General features: G+C 40.1%; 1 protein-coding gene across 3 annotated transcripts in view; it reads right to left on the reverse strand.

The window, feature by feature from the left end:
- Positions 1-4,778: 4,778 nt before the first annotated feature.
- The window catches only part of PIK3CB (phosphatidylinositol-4,5-bisphosphate 3-kinase catalytic subunit beta), a 188,594-nt gene continuing 174,295 nt past the window's right edge, over positions 4,779-19,077 (reverse strand). For all 3 annotated transcript variants that reach the window (XM_050779675.1, XM_050779677.1, XM_050779676.1), the window contains 5 exons: positions 14,633-14,800; positions 13,504-13,627; positions 8,450-8,595; positions 6,911-7,043; positions 4,779-6,293 (listed from right to left, as the gene is read on the reverse strand). In XM_050779675.1, the coding sequence (XP_050635632.1) occupies positions 6,156-6,293; positions 6,911-7,043; positions 8,450-8,595; positions 13,504-13,627; positions 14,633-14,800 (709 nt within the window). In that variant the 3' untranslated portion in view covers positions 4,779-6,155. The remainder of the gene's footprint in view (positions 6,294-6,910; positions 7,044-8,449; positions 8,596-13,503; positions 13,628-14,632; positions 14,801-19,077) is intronic.

Raw genomic sequence — 19,077 nt, forward strand, 5'->3', positions numbered from 1 at the left:
TTGGTAAGTCTACTAAATACAAACATCAAATGTATTTGTATGGACCTTTGCTCTGGAACTTTATTAAAACACAGGTTTGGCTGGGTGCAGTGGCTCATGCCTGTAATCCCAGCACTTTGGGAGGCTGAGGTAGGTGGATCACCTGAGGTCAGGAGTTCAAGACCAGCCTGACCAATATGGTGAAACTCTGTCTTTATTAAAATACAAAAATTAGCTGGACATGGTGGTACGTACCTGTAGTCCCAGCTAAACTCAGGAGGCTGAGACATAATTGCTTTAACCTGGGAGGCGGAGGTTGAAGTGAATCGAGATCACACCACTGCACTCCAGCCTGGATGACAAAGCGAGACTCCATCTCAAAAAATAGATAAATTAACTAAATTAAATACAGGTTTTAGGGCTCTACCCCCATTTCTAAATCAGTAGCTCCAGGGCAGGGCTCAAGAATGTGCATTTCTTTTTTTTTGTTTTTTGTTTTTTTTTTGAGACGGAGTCTCACTGTCACCCAGGCTCGAGTGCAGTGGTGTGATCTCAGCTCACTGCAACCTCCACCTCCTGGGTTCAAGCGATTCTCCTGCCTCAGCCTTTCGAATAGCTGGGATTACAGGAGCCAGCCACCATGCCCAGCTAATTTTTGTGTTTTTAGTAGATACAGGGTTTCACCATGTTGGCCAGGCTAATCTTGAACTGCTGACCTCAGGTGATCCCCCGGCCTCACCCTCCCAAAGTGCTGGGTTTACAGGTGTGAGCTGCCGGGCCCCACCAAGAATGTGCATTTCTAGGGGTATCAAAAAATAGTAAGAATGAATAAGATCTAGTATTTGATAGCACAATAGAGTAACTAGAGTTGATAATTTAATTGTCGATCTTAGAATAACTAAAAGAGTATAACTGGATTGTTTGTAACACAAAGGATAAATGCTTGAGGTAATGGATACCCCAATTACCTTGATGTGATAATTACATGTTATATGCCTGTATCAAAATATTTCATGTACCCCATATATATACCTACTATGTACTCACAAAAATTAAAAATTAAGAATCTGCATTTTTAATCAGTTCTCTCTGGTGATGCTGATGCTCTTCATCAGGGGACCACACTTTGAGAATGATTGCTATAGATTAACAACAATGAAATTTACAGTAAAATCACTTACCCAGGAATCTAACAAATGATGTATAATATATAAACACAGAATACTATAAATCACTGTGGATATAAATGAAAGAGAATCTAAATAAATGGGTATTCCACTTACATACTTTGGAAAACTCAATATTCTGAAGTGACAATTTGTCTCAACCTAAAATGCAATTTGATTCAAAATTTCCACAGGTTTCTATTTGTGGAACCCAATAAATCTGACATGTATATTGAGGCATTGTGAGTAAAGAGCACAGATAATTGAAACAGGCTTCTTACTTCCTGGGTTTGAATACTGGCTCCATCAACTACTCTGTGACTATGGACACGTTACTTAACCCTTCAAAGAAAACTGAGGAATGATACAATTTGGTGCCCATATGGGAAAAACAATTGACTTGAACTTCACACTGTAAAGAGCAATTCTAGGTAAACTACAGATCTAAATGGGATGGGTAAAAATATAAAGTGTGTGGAGGATAATCCAAGAGAATATCTTCAAGATTTCAGAGAAAAGAAATCTAAACACTTACACATGGGTACTAACCTCCCCAAAAAAGAATGATACATTTTACAACATTAAAATTAAGATCTTGTGTTATCAGAAGAAACCATTAGGAGAATGAGAAGGAAAGTTACACACACAGTGGGAAAGGATTTTTAACACCTATGACTGACGAAAAGCCTGTATCCAAAAGAATATATAGAACTTCACAAAACAAACAAACAAAAAAGCAAAATAAAAAAACCCTTCTTCAAAACAACTAAAACCAAAAAACCAACAACCCAAAAAGCCAAAATGACAAGTAACCCAATAAAGAAATGGACAAAGAATTTAAACAGGAATTTCACAAAGGAGAAAATCCAAATGGTCAAAAACAATAAAAAACCCTTAATTTTATTACTAATCAAGGAAACGAAAATCAATTGATTCTATACTCCAGAATAGCTGAAAATTAACTGGGTTTTGTTGAGAATGTAAAGCAACAAGAATTCTCATGTACCACTGGAAGAGGAAGAAATTGGTACAACCACTTATTGTAGCATTACCCAGCCAAGATAAACATACACATAATCCTGGGACATCCAAAGTATATACATCCAAAGAAACATGTACATATGTGAACCAGGAGATAAACTATAATGATAGTGGCACGTATTATTCCTAATAGCCTCAAACTAGGAACAAACTGTATGTATCCTAACTGTAGAAAGGGTATAAAATTATGTGACAGCCACAAAATGGAATGCTATACAATGATAAATGAGTACAGCTACTTGCAACTATATGGCTGAATCTTGAAAACACAACACTGAGTGAAAAAACCTGACTAAAAAAGTAGGCAGCATAAATTCTAACATAAGGAAATAAATTGCCATAAGAGAGGGTATAGTGATTTCCTTGGCATGGGGGAGGGACTCCTGACCAGGAATGGGAGCCTGAAGGACTTCTGAGGTGTTGGTAATGTTCTTGACCTGTGTGGTGGTTACATGGCTGTTTGCTTTATACATTAATGTTATTGTTAAGTGTCTATGCACCTTTCTCTATACTTTATTTTTCATAATTAAAAGAAGGTAGGAGAGAGGAAGATAGAGAGGGAGGGTCTGGAAGGCTAAAATTTCTAAGTTGTTGAACCTAGGCTTTGTCAAAATTGAAAAGGAACCATGGGTTCTAAAATGTTCGTATACATCTTAGAGTAGGAATAGCTCAGAAGATAATGTCAGATAGATTTTCCATCATTGGAGAAGAGGATAAAACTGCCAAATACAGAAGGAGGAAGCAACTCCATGAGGATGGGGCTAGCTAGATCCCTGAGAAGAGGTGTAGTATTCTGGAGTAGAGGAATGGGAAGGCAGATGGAAAGAAACAATTGTTGAGCATGTTAGTGCCCATGAATCCCGCTTTTTCTCACCTCCAAGCCTGCATATATGCTGTACCTAGCCAGCTCTTCCCATCACTCTTCCCCTCCAAGGAACTCTAGCCCTTGCCCCCGCCTTTCTAAGAGCTGCTCATCCCCACTCGGCAGGGTTACATGGCATGGTACCTATCTGCTCTCTATTCCACAGACCAATCTTTCACCTTCTGTAGACAAGTGACCCCGATGTTACAGGCTGTCTGGCCGAGGTCTGGACAAGGAAGAACTAAGAATACCCTGGAGGGTCTCCCCAGAGAGGAGACAAAGATAGAACACTGGATGGGGTTTTCCTCCCCAGAGTTCCTTCCCTCAGTAGTCTTGGAGAGGGGTGAGCAAGGAAAGAAGTGAGTTTGAGTTGGGGCTCAGCACAAGTTCCTATCCCTACTTTTAACCCAGGCCCTCCCTACCCCAGAGAAGTTGAGTAGGGTAGGTATTAATAGTCTCATTTTATCAATTAGGAAGTATAAACCCTGAGAAATAAATACCTTACTTAAGGGTAACAAAGGCAGAGTTGGATTACAAATATTGGTCTCTGGAGTCCAGGGTCTGCCTATAGACAGGAGGTGAGCACTCCAGAATTACTTTAACAGTCATCTTCTGCACTGCCTGCCCCTCCCAGCCCCTACCCCCGCCAGATACTGTAGACACAGACGCTATCCTCAAGTATGGAAATGTACAGTTTCTAAGACCTTGTTTCAGGGGAACATGGGAAAGGCTCAAAAGACAGGAATTGAAGTGTTTTGGGATAATGTCCATTGTTGGTCAGAGTGCTCAAGAGGCAAGACATGGGGTAACCAATCCTGCGTAGGAAGCTGTTCGCGCAGTCTGGAGTCCTAACGTCCAGGAGCGTAGCTATCCTTCTGCCTTCTACCTGTTCCTCTCTGGCCCCACCAGAGCTCCTGAAAGTCACAGACATGCAATTCAAAAAGTCTGTAGGGAGTGCTTGCTAGGAATGCTCAGTAGCTACTAAGCAACGCAGTCCTGGCTACACTGGAGTGGGGGCCTGTAGAAGAGGTCAGAGGGGAGAGGGTCAAGAGTTATCCTGGGTTCAGGCCCAGGACTGTTTGGGGACACACATAGAAGTTCATTTCCCTTTCTTGCTCTTAAAGACATCCACATTCACTGATTTGGCATGTATTTATCAAGGCCCTCCTTTTGGCTGAGGAGACCCCTCTGGAAAGAATGGTATCCATTTCTTCCTGGCAGTGTTCACCATTCTCCAAACCACTGACCTGCGGCCTGGTTCATGAAGTGGTGGGTGGCTACTAGACAAAGATCTCTGAATAAACCTGTCCTTCCACAGTCCTATTCCTGGAAGTCTCAGTGAGTCTATACCAGCCCTGGAAATGAGGAATCCAGAGGCCAACTCCCATCCTCAGCTGAGTGATTTCCAAGGAACTGGACTGCTCCAGCATCTGCCCTGTGAACAAGAGCTCCAAAGCAGCACAGTCTGGCCTTGGTTCAGGTGCCAAGTAACTACCCAGACCTCAGGGCACCTGCCACATGCATGGCTTCTTACCTCAGGCTCCCACCAAAGTCCAAAGGGCCTCCTACACCATGCCTGATGAGGCTGGGAAACAAGGGGAGAAGTCAGGGAAGAGGCCATAATAGGCCTTAGCCTATTCCTGAGGTTGGTTTGTCTACCGACTTGGCCATTTCTTGGAGTTCCAGTGCAAAGTTCCAAAGGCCCACTCTACCCATAAAGAAGAGGCTCACCCATCCCAAGAACAGCCGAAACCAGCTCACTCATTTATTTGACTGAGAACATTAAGAAGGACAACAAAATTAAACATTCTTTAATAAAATTCCTATAGAAAACTCAGTCATAGGGCAAATACTCAGTTCTCTTTCCCATATCACTGAGGATTGAGAGCTCCCAATATTCTTTGGAGAATAAGCAGTAGTTTTGCTGGATGTTGCCAGAACTCAGAGAGATCATCCATTTACACATTCAAACCAGTAGTTCCTATTGCACATATTAATATTACTTGCCCCTAGCACCCTAAATATATGGTACCTCAACAAATAACTTAAAAGATTTCCATGTGGCCTGAAACCATTTCAATTTGAACTAATATTCTTGAAAAAAATCACATTATTACAAGTTTTAATAAATACAGTTAAGAAGAGCTGGCATTTTTCTAAAATACTGAATTTCTGATCTGGAGTTTATTCCATAAATAGGTTCCTTTTCATTTGCTTGCTTTCTTGGATACATTTGCTCAAGTATTATTCTCTATGAAGTGAACTCTTTCATAGATACCATATAAAAACTGTATTAATATGTGCCTCATTATAGAAGCAGCTGGAAGAACTGGATCACACAGTTACCTAACTGAAAAGTAACTTAGGAAAAAGCTCTGCTTTTTGTAAAACTTTAAATCACAGGCTGAAGAATACCAAAGAAACATTTATATAGAACTCCCACTAGAAATTTTATAAATATATATGTAGCATATTTATATATATTATATTTGCCTCACCAGTAGATTTTCAGCAAGTCTGGCTGGAATGATGCTATCATGGAAATAAATATTAACAAAAGAATTAATGAGTATCCACAGGTTTACAAGATTTCTTCTGGAAAATAATCAAAAATTCAAATTATATTATAATTTGCAGTTTACACAATTTTAAAAGGGAAGAAAGATGCCTTTCTTTTTAGCCTCATTTGGAAAGTAAGAACAGCCACCAACCCCCAGGTGTGGAAAAGTTGTTGGCTGAGTGACAATACTTGGTCACAACATTGAAAAGAAGTATTTACACCATTCTGGGAAAGTACCAAATATTAGAAAGAAACAAACAAAAACAGAAACAATCTCTAGTAGCATTCCTTGGCGTGCAAAGTCAGCAGGAAATGATTATCCATTGACAGTTTTCATGATAAGTCTTGGAAGCATTCAAAAAGCAGAGGGAATCATTGGGGATTGTTCAGATTAGGTTCTGTGGGATGCCTTGTTCTTAATTTAACTCTGAGTTTCAGGATTTCATTCCCTTTATAACATCTCTGACAGGGTCATGTTCAATTTAGTGCAAGTGCAAAATGAAAACGAAATGAAACCAACAAATACATTAGGAGCGAAGGCTGATCGTTAAGATCTGTAGTCTTTCCGAACTGTGTGGGCCATCCAATTCACTTTAGTAGTCCAGCTTTCCCTGAGCGCCTCATCAAATTTTTGCTTAAACTGTTTGAGTGCTTCTTCTTCACTCTTCCCTAATGCAAGAGAGTCCTAAAATGGAAGGGGAAAAATATGATTTTATATAACTTCAGTAGAGATGTGCAAATAATAAAGTCTGCAGGAGGCTGGATTAGTTGTGCCTTCCCAGCCACCATCAGGCAGCACGCTTCATGTTCTTATTTAAATATCATCTGCAGGAGGCAGAACCCCAAGATAGGGAGATAATATGACTCCTTCCAAAAGGTTTTTGAAGATGAAAATAATTTATAATTACTGCAGGACACACAGCTGCTTGCCACTACCACCCAAATCCAGTAAGATGACTCAAGACCTACTAAGACCCTGACAAGAAAAAGGCAGGCTGTTGAAAATCAAGGTGCCAACCCGCGCCTGATCTGCGGTCTTTCAGTAATGTGAGTAAGAAGGCTATAGCCCAATACCAGTCTACTTTATGCCCCTTCTACTGATGGGAAAATCTTCTGGGTTACAAGCTACTCTTCAAAATTCCTCCTTTATGTGAACTTCCCAGATTCTTTCCCTCCTGACTAAGAACCATCTTAGAGGAAATGACTTTGTTCTACTCCCTTCAGCCACTTGAATAAAACAGGCAGCTAAAACTGAGCTCAATGCCCACAAAGTCCAAGACAGAAGGAAAAGTGGTTTTATACCTTAAGATACTGTATATCCTTGACTGATGTGAGCTCAGGAAGCCCTGCAGTCAACATCAGCGCAAAGAGAGTGATGAAAAGATTCCCATGCCGTCGTAAAATCAGATATGCATCCTCACAACACTGGCGGAACCTTTGGGTGATGCAGCAAATGACATGAGCACAGTGTTAGAGGGGAGACAGCACATTTCATACAGGAAACTAAGAAAACATAGCTAGATTTTCTATTAGAATAAGAAAATTCCTACTGAACTAAAGGTTCATTTCTGATTTTTACTTCTGTGAAAACTGTCCCAGGACTAAAATCTACATAATACAATCAATCTCTCTAACATCACAAATATATTTTTCAAAAACACAACTAAATAGAAATTCTATGATGAAAAGCCATTACATTTTTATTAATAATCTAGACATTTTAATTCTATGAGATGCAAGAACTGATTATTAAATCAGTTATAATTATAATCCACAAGGATTTCTGAACATACTTCTGGTTTCTGTATTTGTGGTCTGATTCCAGAAACTAATTTTTTTAATGTACCTCCAATCAGTGTCAGTGCTTTTACTCCTTCCTGTCATCCTGCCTTCCCTCTCTCTTCTCTTCAAGATGGTCCTTCAAGAGGATCATCCAATGTTGTTTTTTTGAGATGGAGCCTCACTCTGTCTCCCAGGCTGGAGTGCAGTGGTGTGATCTTGGCTCACTGCAACTTCTGCCTCCCAGGTTCAAGCAATTCTCCTGCCTCAGTCTCCTGAGTAGCTGAGATTACAGGCATGCACCACCACACCTGGCTACTTTTTGTATTTTTAGTAGAGATGGGGTTTCACCATGTTGGTCAGGCTGGTCTTGAACTCCCGACCTCCAGTGATCTGCATGCCTTGGCTTCCCAAAGTGCTGGGATTACAGGCGTGACCTACCATGCCAGGCTGAGGACCATCTTATTTTGCCAAAGAGAAAACCAGACCCACTGAGGTATATTCTGAGGAAACCCAAACAGAACTATAAAGGATAGTGACAATCATTTGTTAAGTACGTGTGGGTTACATGATATGTCTCTAATCATCACAGTAGCCCTTAATTTTATATTTTTGTCCCCATTTTAAGATGAAACAAAGGCAAAAAGACAAGTATTATGCTTGGGAACATGTAGGTAGTCAGTAATAGATCAGAGATTTAAAAATTTGCCCTGAATCCTGGTTCCCTTACTGTACTCCATACACAATGACAGCAGATGTCTTTTCAGCATTTTCCTATCAACTGTCTTAACAGTTTCAGAGAATGTTCTGAAACAGGTAAAAGGTAGTATATTATTGGAAAAAAATACAATAACTATTTTAAATTTCTAGCATTCTGTTTCTCCTATCTGAGAATTTCTGAACCAGCACAATAATCTGACAGGCAAATTCCCCCAAAAGCTTCCTATAATCAGACTGAGTATCTCCCAGATCCACATATACTACAGCTAAGAAATGCCAGACCAGGTGTTCAGATGAGAAAATGTTAGAAGTGTTCAGCCTTGGCACAAGGGCAGTACTCACCGGCCAAACTTTTCTGTATTTCCTGTTTTTCCTTGTTGAATGACATGGATGAAATCATAGGTAAGAATAAAAGGCACTCGCTCCCTTTTAATGCCAAACTTAGATTTGAAATTTCCAAGAATATGTCCAAAGTCAATGTGGAAGAGCTGCAAAACAAATGGGATTTAATTTTCTTCATTTTTCTGGTGGGTTCCAAATATAAAGGCAAAACTTCCACAGTCCTAGACCCCCAGGAACTATACCCATCCTCATCTGAGCCCTTCTTCCTCTGTTTATAGTCCACTGAGCCAGGTGAGAGCAGACCATATCTAACACTCTTAAGACTTTTACAATCAATAATAAATAACCCTGATATTAAACTGTAGATATCTAGTGGAAAAGGAGACTCTTTAGAAAGAAAAATACATCCAAAGAATTAAAATTCTGATTTTTAATAAGTAAAATAGTTCTATAAAACATAACAAGAAAAGAGCACAGGTTGGGTGTAGTGGTTCACGTCTGTAATCCCAGCACTTTGGGAAGCTGAGGCAGGAGGATCATTTGAGCCCAGGAGTTCAAGGCCAGCCTGGGCAACATAGCAAGACTCCATCTCTACAAATGAAGGAAAAAATTAACCCGGCATAGTGGCACACACCTGTGGTCCCAGCTACTCAGGAGGGTGAGGTGGGGCAATTGCTTGAGCCTGGGAGGTCGAGGCTGCAGTGGGCCATGATCATGCCACTACACTCTAGCCTGGCTGACAGAGTAATGACCCTGTCTCAAAAAAAAAAAAAGTACATCCTTGCCCTACTAGCTCCCCACATCGAGTGCTACTCTTTAGAGGTAACTTCTTACTCTTCTCACTAGGTGTTTTTCCTGGTGTCTACCTCCATTTTTCTAAATAATATGTTTATACTCATTTTTGCTCCCTAATTGTATATTACTATTCTTACTGTGGAAGATAAAGATTTAGTACTTTTATGCTAACATAATGCTACACACTGTGGCACATTATGTCATAATTTCTGGTTACATCAATTTCAGTGTTTTTATTTTTCACATGTTGTTCACCTTTTTTCCTTGAGAAAACTGTATGCATGTATTCATTCATTCATTTAGCTTAGTGTCCTATGACCTTAGCATTAATTCTTCCCAAACTCTCCTTAAAAATCTACAAATCAAACAACAACAACAAATCTACAAATCATTTTCAAAACTGTTTTCCAGACAGTCAGGTAATCTACTGGTTTCTAGCTGGGATGGTTGTTCTCTGGTGCTGCTGCAGAGCCATCATCCTGGGCCTTCCCTTTCCTCTTCTCCCATTTGGAGCCTGTTTTCTGTGTCCCCCATTACATTCTCTTTTGGTTGAGACCGGGGCTTCTCAACACTGGCACTACTGACATTTTAGGCCATATAATTGATATGGGGTTCTGTCCTCTATGGGTGTTTAGCAGCATCCCTGGCCTCTACCCACTAGACTACCCCACCCCCCAGTTATGACAACTAAAACTGTTTTCACATATTAACAAATGCCCCTGAGGGAAAAATCACCCAACTTGAGAATTATTGGTTTAGGCTCGTTTTGGTAGATGCCCTTATTCTGGCAGTCTCTGAGAAAAGATGCAGAGGAGTGACAAGTTTTGTGACCCTGCAAGTTGGAAAAATGTCTTCATTCTACCCTTTATACTTGATTGGGCGTGGTAGCGTGTGCCTGTGGTCCCGGCTGCCTGGGAAGGCTGAAGCAGGAGAATCGCTTGAACCCAGGAGGCGGAGGTTGCAGTGAGCCGAGATCGCGCCACTGCATTCCAGCCTGGGCCAGAGCAAGACTCCATCTCAAAAAAAACAAAAAACAAGAAACAAAAAAAAACCCACTTTGGTTATCCAATTTTAGGTTAGAAATCATTTTCCCTCAAAATTATGAAGGCTAACGTGCACTGTCTTATAATTGCCAACGTAGCTATTGAGGAGCCAAGTCATTTTGACTTCTAAACTCTGTTATGTGGCCTGCTGTGTCTCTGGGAAAGTTTTAAAACTTTCTCTTTATGTCTGATGCACTGAAATTTCATAGTGCAGGTCCTTAGTAAGGGTGTTTTTCTTCTGTTACCAGATAATTTTTGTGCTATTTTGACTAGATATTCATGAACATTGGCTCTGGGAAATGGCTTAGTATTATTTGCTTAGTAAGTACCCTCCCTTGTTTCCTCTTCTCTTTTACTTCTTCTTTTTTTTTTATTTTTTTGAGACGGAGTCTTGCTTTGTCACCCAGGCTGGAGTGAGTGGCATGATCTAGGAGGCTCACTGCAAGTTCCACCTCCCGGGTTCACGACATTCTCCTTCTTTCTGGAATTCCCATTAGGCTGAGAGTATACCTCCCTAGACTGAGTCTCTATTGTTTCTGGATCTTTTCTCTATTTATCATATTTTTTTGGAGACATTAAGGCATGGCGGATTAAAAAAAAGAATATGAGCCAAACTGCCAGGGTTAAAATCCTGACACGTCTATTCTCTGTTGCTTTAATATCCTCACTTGTAAAATGGGGCTAATACCACCACTCTATAAGGCTGTCATCAGGCCTGAAGGCATTAGATTATATATAAAGCACTTACAACTATGCCTGCTACAAAATATTTACACTATTACTATTTTAACTTTTTGTTTGTTCCTATTTCTAAGTTTCAAGACCTCTATGTTCTGACTATAAAAGACAGAATCCTATTATTACTTTAAAGATACAACGTTATTTTTTTGCTTTGATTTTTAAAATCACCCTCTGTTTACTGCAGTTACCCTGTTTTCCCAGAGTTCTTTTCTTTTCTTCCCTATTTTGCTTGTTTGGTTTCTATCTTTCATGGTAGAGGCTTCCCTTAAATGTCTGTTAATCCAGTAGAGAGTAGAATGGTGGCTGCAGGGGCCGGGGAGATATTGGTCAAATAATACAAAATTTCACTTAGATAGGAGGAATAAGTTCAGCAGATCTGTCTTACAATATGGCAACTATAGTTAACAACAATATATTGCATTCCTGAAAACTGCTGAAAGACTAGGTTTTAAATGTTATCATCACAAAAAAGATAAGTATGTGAGGTAATACACAGGTCAGCTCAATTTATCAAGTCCACAATGAAGAGATATTTCAAAACAATATGTTGTACATGATAAACAAACATTATTGTCATTTTTAAAAAGTATATTAATCCTTAACCATTCATATTTAACAATGAATCACTAAAAAGCTGAATGAAAATTCTATGTACGTGGTAGGCTTGCTTGTTGATTGGTGGACTTCCCTGTAGAGAAACTAGGGAGAAATCTCAACTGTCGGATCTGTAGGACTTTTCAATGGAACCAATCAGATTTCTAGAATAGAATCATCTAGTCTCTCACTGAGGGTCAACTATACATCTGGCTGCCAGTGTTCTTAGAATAAAGCAAGTGGAAGTGGCTGCAGATTGTACCATTTACTATGCTGCCTTTCGCTCATTTATGGGACCCTTTCCTGTAGCCTCTGTGGAAATAAGTGTGCTTGAGTCAGAACCAGTTTGTTCAGAGAATAAATCTATCTCCTTCTTGGTATAGGGAAGGGGACTTGAGTGCCTAACTGTTCCATATATAAACTGCCAACTAGTTCTGTTTCAGCCTCTTTCTATATCCCTCCTTGAACAGGGATACATGGTGCCTCTGATTCCAGAGCTTTTATGAGACTTGCATACCCCTTCACAAGTACTGACTTTCTATTAAGTCACTGCCGCTTCTCTATCTCACTTTCTATCACCCTCAAGTCTGGTAATATGTTGCACCCACTGTGGCCTATTTTCCTATCATCTTTGACTTCTTGAGTTTACATATTTCTTAATTCCTTATTATTGTTTTAGAGGTGTATCTGAAGAAAATGGAGATAAATCTAAGTATTCAATGTGATTGGCCAGAAGTCCCAGGGAATCCTTTTAAGTATGGACACAAGATTCCTCAATCCTACATAGTGCATTCATGTATTATAGTGCCTTACAAATTCATTCCACATCAACTCTCAAAGCCCAAGCCAGAACTAATCCAGATTTCCCAGGAGATACAAAACTCTGGGTCCCTCATGGAACCAAAGTTCACACAGTGACCCAGAGAGACTTTCATTCTAGTATGCCGCGAGTGTGGGAATTCCTAGGGTGGCTAAACTGAAAAATTATCTAAGATATCTCATCTGTCTTTGCTTAATACAAAAAATGTTTGCAAACATGTCACTCTGAAAAATGAAATTTTCATTTGAAAACTTAAGCACTTTATAAATAACACGGCCTAGATTCCCTAGGTACCCCAGAATGCTATTACTCACATGACTGTTCTCCCTTCTCCCATATATGATTAGGTATGATGTTCTAAAACAGAAAATAACTCAAGTGGGGTTCATCCCAACTTTTTTTTAAAAGTATTGGTTATCTTTAAATTTAATACATCCAGTACCTTATCTGCTCCTTCTGTTAGGTACAAATGTATCCCAAATACAATTTCTTATATTGAAAGAAAAGGCCACTTTAACTACAAAAATTTTTTCAATAATTTTTTTTTGAGATGGAGTTTCACTCTTGTCGCCCAGACTGTAGTGCAGTGGGGCGATCTTGGCTCACTGCAACCTCCGCCTCCTGGGTTCAAGTGATTCTCCCGCCTCGGCCTCCCAAGTAGCTGGGATTACAGTCGCCTGCCACCATGCCTGGCGAATGTTTGTATTTTTAGTAGAGACGGGATTTCACCATGTTGGCCAAGCTGGTCTCAAACTCCTGACCTCAGGTGATCTGGCCTGCTTGGCCTCCCAAAGTACTGGGATTACAGGCGTGAGCCACCACGCCCAGCCTTCAATAATTTTTTAAACAAATAAATGCTTACCATCTAACTTCAAGCAAGCAAACAAATTAATACACGTAATAGACTGTATATGAAACGAGAGGCGGTGAGAAATGGAAGTAAAGACAAAGACATGACACTGAGAATCACTAAAGAATCTGGCTGAGTTACACAGGAGATTATGCTATACGTAAGTAATGGCATTACTAAGGCCCTTGGCAAATCCTGAGGAGCAGCTCACCTGGCCAGTTTTTTTGACCATGATGTTGTCACTATGTCTGTCACCAATCCCAAGGACATAAGAAGCTACACAGTAGCCAGCACAGGACAGTGTAAATTCCTCAATGGCTCGGTCCAGGTCATCCCTGAACAAGAGAAAAGAATAGAAGCAAAAACGGTTTTCAGCCTCCAAGCATGTAGAGTGAGACCCAAACCATACCTCTGTTTCCTTTTTAATTGTGAGGAGAACACAGAGCTGCCAAAACCATATGAGGGAACATGTGGATCAGCCAGGGGGAGTGTGGGTGGTCATCACAGGGGCTGGGCTGAGAGAGCTGCCTTCAAAGACATTAAATAACTGGGCCTCAGACATTCAAACGTCCTGGGAGCTGTGTTAGGGTGGGGCTGTGAGTGGGCTCGTGTAGAGTAGTTAGAAAAGACTATGGCTTTGCTAGATCATGCTGGGGGTTGGGAACATTTTTGTTAGTTTTGACCAAAGACTGACTACAATTTCATGTTTAAGACTTAAGCACTGCAGTTTCAACCATTTAAGTCACTGACTTCAATTGGAAGTAAGTAATAGAGATTCCCCGGAGACAAGGCCTTAAGATCAAAATTTAGAAACTGATTTTCATATTAAAAAAGTCCTCGATAAAATGTGTCTAACTCTGAAGTCTTTAGCCAAAAACACTTGCAGACCATTTCCCCCTCACTGTGAAATTCTTTTATTTCCTATACATTAGTGCTTTTCTAACACCATAGCCATAATTCCAAGCATTGCATTTTTTAGTTTAGAGAAATCACAATCTACAAACTCATTAAAAACTCACTTAGGTTCATATATTCACATAATTAGAGAAGCTGATGCACTTGAACAAAGGCTTTAATATGTTATCTTTAAATACTTAAATTCATAGATTGTAACTTTACAGCAGAGCTCCAAAATTTGATCTAGATAAAGTAGAATTCAACATTCACCAACTACAAGACTTTAGGAAGGGTTATGTGTCATTTTGTTCTAACATGAAATTGAAGAAATAGATAAAAAACACTAATATTTCCTCTAACACACTGATGACTTCTATTGGGAGCATATAGTATTTGTTTGGTTGTTTGTACAGAAAAATTATAATTAAACAGAATAAACTAACCCAGAATTGTATTCTTTAAGCCAGTTCAGAAGGGCATCTTTGTTGAAGGCTGCTGCAGCAGCCACATTGCTACTGTTCAGCTGAATGTCAGCAATTGTTTCAGAGGTGCTCACAACTTCAATGAGGCCAGAGCGATCTCCTGTTGCTAAACAGCCATAAGGCAACATCCTGGAAGGAAAAAAATGGGCATAAAGAGTCATATTTTCCTTAAAATGAAACATTAATTTGGTAAGATTTTCCCTTTAATTTTTAAAAAAAGTTTTATTATTATTGATATACTTGCCATTACTATGTTATTGTCATATGGAAAAACACAAGTTCTACCAAAGAAATCTCTTGGCCAACAGGAGTAATTTACAAGGATTCCAATGTGCCAATTACATATAAAATTTTTTATCTAGTTATTCTGGTGAAACATTCTATTTGCTTGTGTAGGTGGACAGAAGTACATGGATCAAAGTCTTTCACTCTTACTCTAAATTTCAGGGAAATAAACTACTCTTTATGGAATACCCAGTAAGTGCCATGTGCCAGACTAAACAGTTTACATATTATGTTGGTTAAGGGAAATTCCATCCTTCTGGTTGTTCAAGCCTACAATCTTTTTTTTGTTTTGAGACAGGGTCTCGCTCTGTCACTCAGCTGGAGTGTGGTGGCATGATCTCAGTTCATTACAGCTTCAACTCAATGGCCTCCAGCCATCCTCTCACCTCAGCCTCCTGAGTAGCTGGGACTACAGGCATGCGCCACCATGCCGGGCTAATTTTTAGAAACTTTTGTTGAGACAGGGTTTGGCCATGTTGCCCAGGCTGCTCTTGAACTCCTGGACTCAAGTGATCCTCTCACCCCAGCCTCCCAAAGTGCTGGGATTATAGGCATGAGCTACCACACCTGCCCAAGTATGGATCTTCACTGTTGTATCCTCAGTGCCTGAGAATAGGCCTAGCACATAGTAGGTGCTCAATGAATATATTAAAATGAATAAACAAATTGAATAATACAATCCCTATAAGGTAAGTTACCAATTTTACAAATGAGTAATGTAAGCAATTTCCCAAAAGTCACACATTTAACTAAGTGGAAGATCTAAGACTTAAAGTTGGGCCTTAGATGGGTTTTAGATTAAAAAGATGTAAAAATGTCTTTACAAAGACAGTCACTGATTATGTAACAGGCTGCTTCTTGTGAGTGAAAATAGATAGGGAGGCTGATTTAGATGAAGAACTGCTACATGTTTTACAGTTCACAGTGACTGAGCAAAGAGTTAAACCAGAGCAGCAAAAGCAATACGACATCAGTGGGTCTTCATGCTGACTTCTCATTTCTTGAGTTGAGATTTTACCTCCCCAACTGGACTGCAAACTCCTTGGAGACAGCAACTTTAACTGAAAAGAGGTGACTGGATATTTACAAAGGACTACTCGTCTGTCAGAAAGATGAGAATTGATATTCTAACTAGACCAATACATTCTGAAAAATAGATTATCAATTAAATTTTTTGCTCAACTAATAGGTGGCAGTTTGCTTTGATTTGCACTTATTTGACGCCTAGTAAAGATAATTATTCTCAGATCTCTTTTGGCCATTTTTTTTCTTTTTTTTAAGAGTCAGTGTGTCTCTCTGTTGCCCAGGCTGAGTGCAGTGACACGATCATAGCTCACCATAGCATCAGACCCATGGGCTCAAGGCAATCCTCCCCTCTTTGGCTCCAGAGTAGCTGGGACTACAGGTGAGTGCCACTATGCCTGGCTGGTTTTTTTTGGTTTTTGTAGAGATGGGGTCTTGCTTTGTCGCCAAAGCTTGTAACTCCTGGCTTCAAGTGATCCTACTGCCTCGGCCTCCTAAAGTGTTGGGATTACAGCCATGAGCCATTCCGCCTGGATCTTTTAAGCATTCTAAGATTTCTTTTGTGACTTAGCTATTTACATTCTTTGTCTATTTATTAGGGCTTTAGACATTTTCTTCAGTAACTTATTTGAGCTCTTTGTATATTAATATTACCTTTTTCTCATTTTGGTTGCAAATATTTTCTCTAATTTCTATTATAATAAGAACACTAAAATGGAATGAGATATCTTGAAAGGTTCAAACAAAGATCAGGTAGCTACAGAAAATACAATGGATGGAATTCATGTACTCAATAAATACTTAGGTACAGCTAACCAAGCATTGTGTTAGATTCTGGAGATACAGAAATAAGCAACAAACAAACAAGAAAACCAAAGAGCAGCAGTTCCTACACTCACTGAGCTTATAAACTGCAAATGTACAATGTGCATGTGTGACCTCTGTATAAGGAAGAAGTGCCAGGAGAATATGGTAGGAGTCAAAAAAGACTTCCTGGCCGGGTACGGTGGCTCACGCCTGTAATCCCAGCACTTTGGGAGGCTGAGGCAGGCAGATCATGAGATCAAGAGATTGAGATCATGCTGGCCAACATGGTGAAACCCTGTCTCTACTGAAAATACAAAAATTAGCTGGACGTGGTGGTGTGCGCCTGTAGTCCCAGCTACTTGGGAGGCTGAGGCAGGAGAATCACTTGAACCCGGGAGGTGGAGGTTGTAGTGAGCCACTGCACTCCAGCCTGGTGACAGGGCAAGACTCTCTCTTGAAAGAAAAAAAAAAGACTTCCATGTGGAGGAATGACAGCAGGGCTGGAGGAGAGCACAAGGGGGAGCACAACAGAAAGATGAGGAAGACAAAATAAGTGTTGAAAGGACCATGCAGGTCCCTGTTGGCCATGTAAGGACTTCTGTCATACTCCTAAAAGCACTGAGAAAGCCTCTGAAGGACTTTATGAGCGACAAAGAGAGGCTGTGTGTGTGTTGTGGGGAGGAGGGAGTATATGAGTGTGTTAGCATGTATCACAATCAGATAGTTTCTAAAATTAAAGTTTCTAAAACTCCTTCCAAAAAAAATTAAAATATTTTATGCTTTTTTAAAAGCACTTTTCAGCCAGGAACAGTGGCTCATGCCTGTTATCTCAGCACTTTGGGAGGCCGAGGCAGGTGGATCACCTGAGGTCAGGGGTTCGAGACCAGCCTGGCCAACATGCTAAAACCCTGTCTCTACTAAAAATACAAAAAATTAGCCAGGTATGGTGGCAGGTGCCTGTAATCCCAGCTACTCGGGAGGCTGAGGCAGGAAAATTGCTTGAACCCAGGAGGCAGAGGTTGCAGCAAACCAAGACTGCATCATTGTACTCCAGCCTGGGCAACAAGAGCAAAACTCCATCTCAGAAAAAAATAGTAATAATAAAAACACTTTTCTAGTTCTAGCAAAACGAGGTTGGGAGCAGAACTGTCAAAATACAAAATAAGAGAATGAAGCATTCTTCTAATGCAGCATTAATGTTTTTAATGACACCCCTTATTCTTATCATGACATAACACATGTAAAGCAAACACTGCCAGGTTAAAGAGCACTTTCTCACTTTCCTGCATCTCCTCTCACTCCAGTTGCAGCCAAAGTAGGCAGAAGTCCAATAACTTCCTTTTCAAAAGCAGGCAATGATAAAAGCTTTCAGTGCCTTGAGGGTAGAATGTTCACAATGAGAAGGAAAAACATCCTTCTCAGAGACACAGTTTGACAGAAGTCAAGCTGGGGACAAACTCTTGGGCCCTGATCATCTCACCTAGGTCCCCTTTGCACTCAACTTCTACACTTCTTATAAAGGCCAAGACTACAATTTCAGTAATGTTTACCCTCCTTTCTCAGACTTTCTGACTCAAGTAGCAATTTGTTACCTTTCACACTAAATCAAGCATTTAAAAATGAAATAAATTCTACAACACGGGGATGGCAGCACCATATCCTTACTCTAAACAGGTATATAGCAAGTTATCTGGTTTTAAAAATTTGTTTTTTACAACTTGTATATATTCATGGGGTAGAAGTGCAATTTTGCTACAGTGATATATTGCACTGTGGTGAAGTCAGGGCCTTCACTGTAGCAACACACATTGTACCCACCAAGCAACCTACCATCAACCACCCATGCCAACCCTTTAAGTCCCCATTGCCCATCAACTCATACCCCGCTTCTATGTGTATATATTATTTAGCTCCTACTTATGAGTGAGAATATGTGGTATTTTTCTTTCTTATCTCTGATTTTGACTCCGACACAATGACCAAAGTCTGAGTAGTACCTTAGCCCATGGCTTCCAAAGGAGAAAAGTTTAAATCTTTTACCTAATGCTTGCATTATTTCCACCTTCTTCCTCCAACCCTCTGAGACTGCTGACACCACTGTCATTAAATAACTTTTATATAGGTCTCTTAAAAGGGAAGTAGACCAGGCGTGGTGGCTCATGCCTGTAATCCTAACACTTTGGGAGGCCAAGGTGGGCAGATTGCTTGAGTCAAGGAGTTCAAGACCAGCCTGGACAACATGGTGAAACTTCATCTCCACAAAAAGTACAAAAATTAGCCAGGCATAGTGG

Source organism: Macaca thibetana, chromosome 2, assembly GCF_024542745.1.
Source record: "Macaca thibetana thibetana isolate TM-01 chromosome 2, ASM2454274v1, whole genome shotgun sequence".
Taxonomy (NCBI): domain Eukaryota; kingdom Metazoa; phylum Chordata; class Mammalia; order Primates; family Cercopithecidae; genus Macaca; species Macaca thibetana.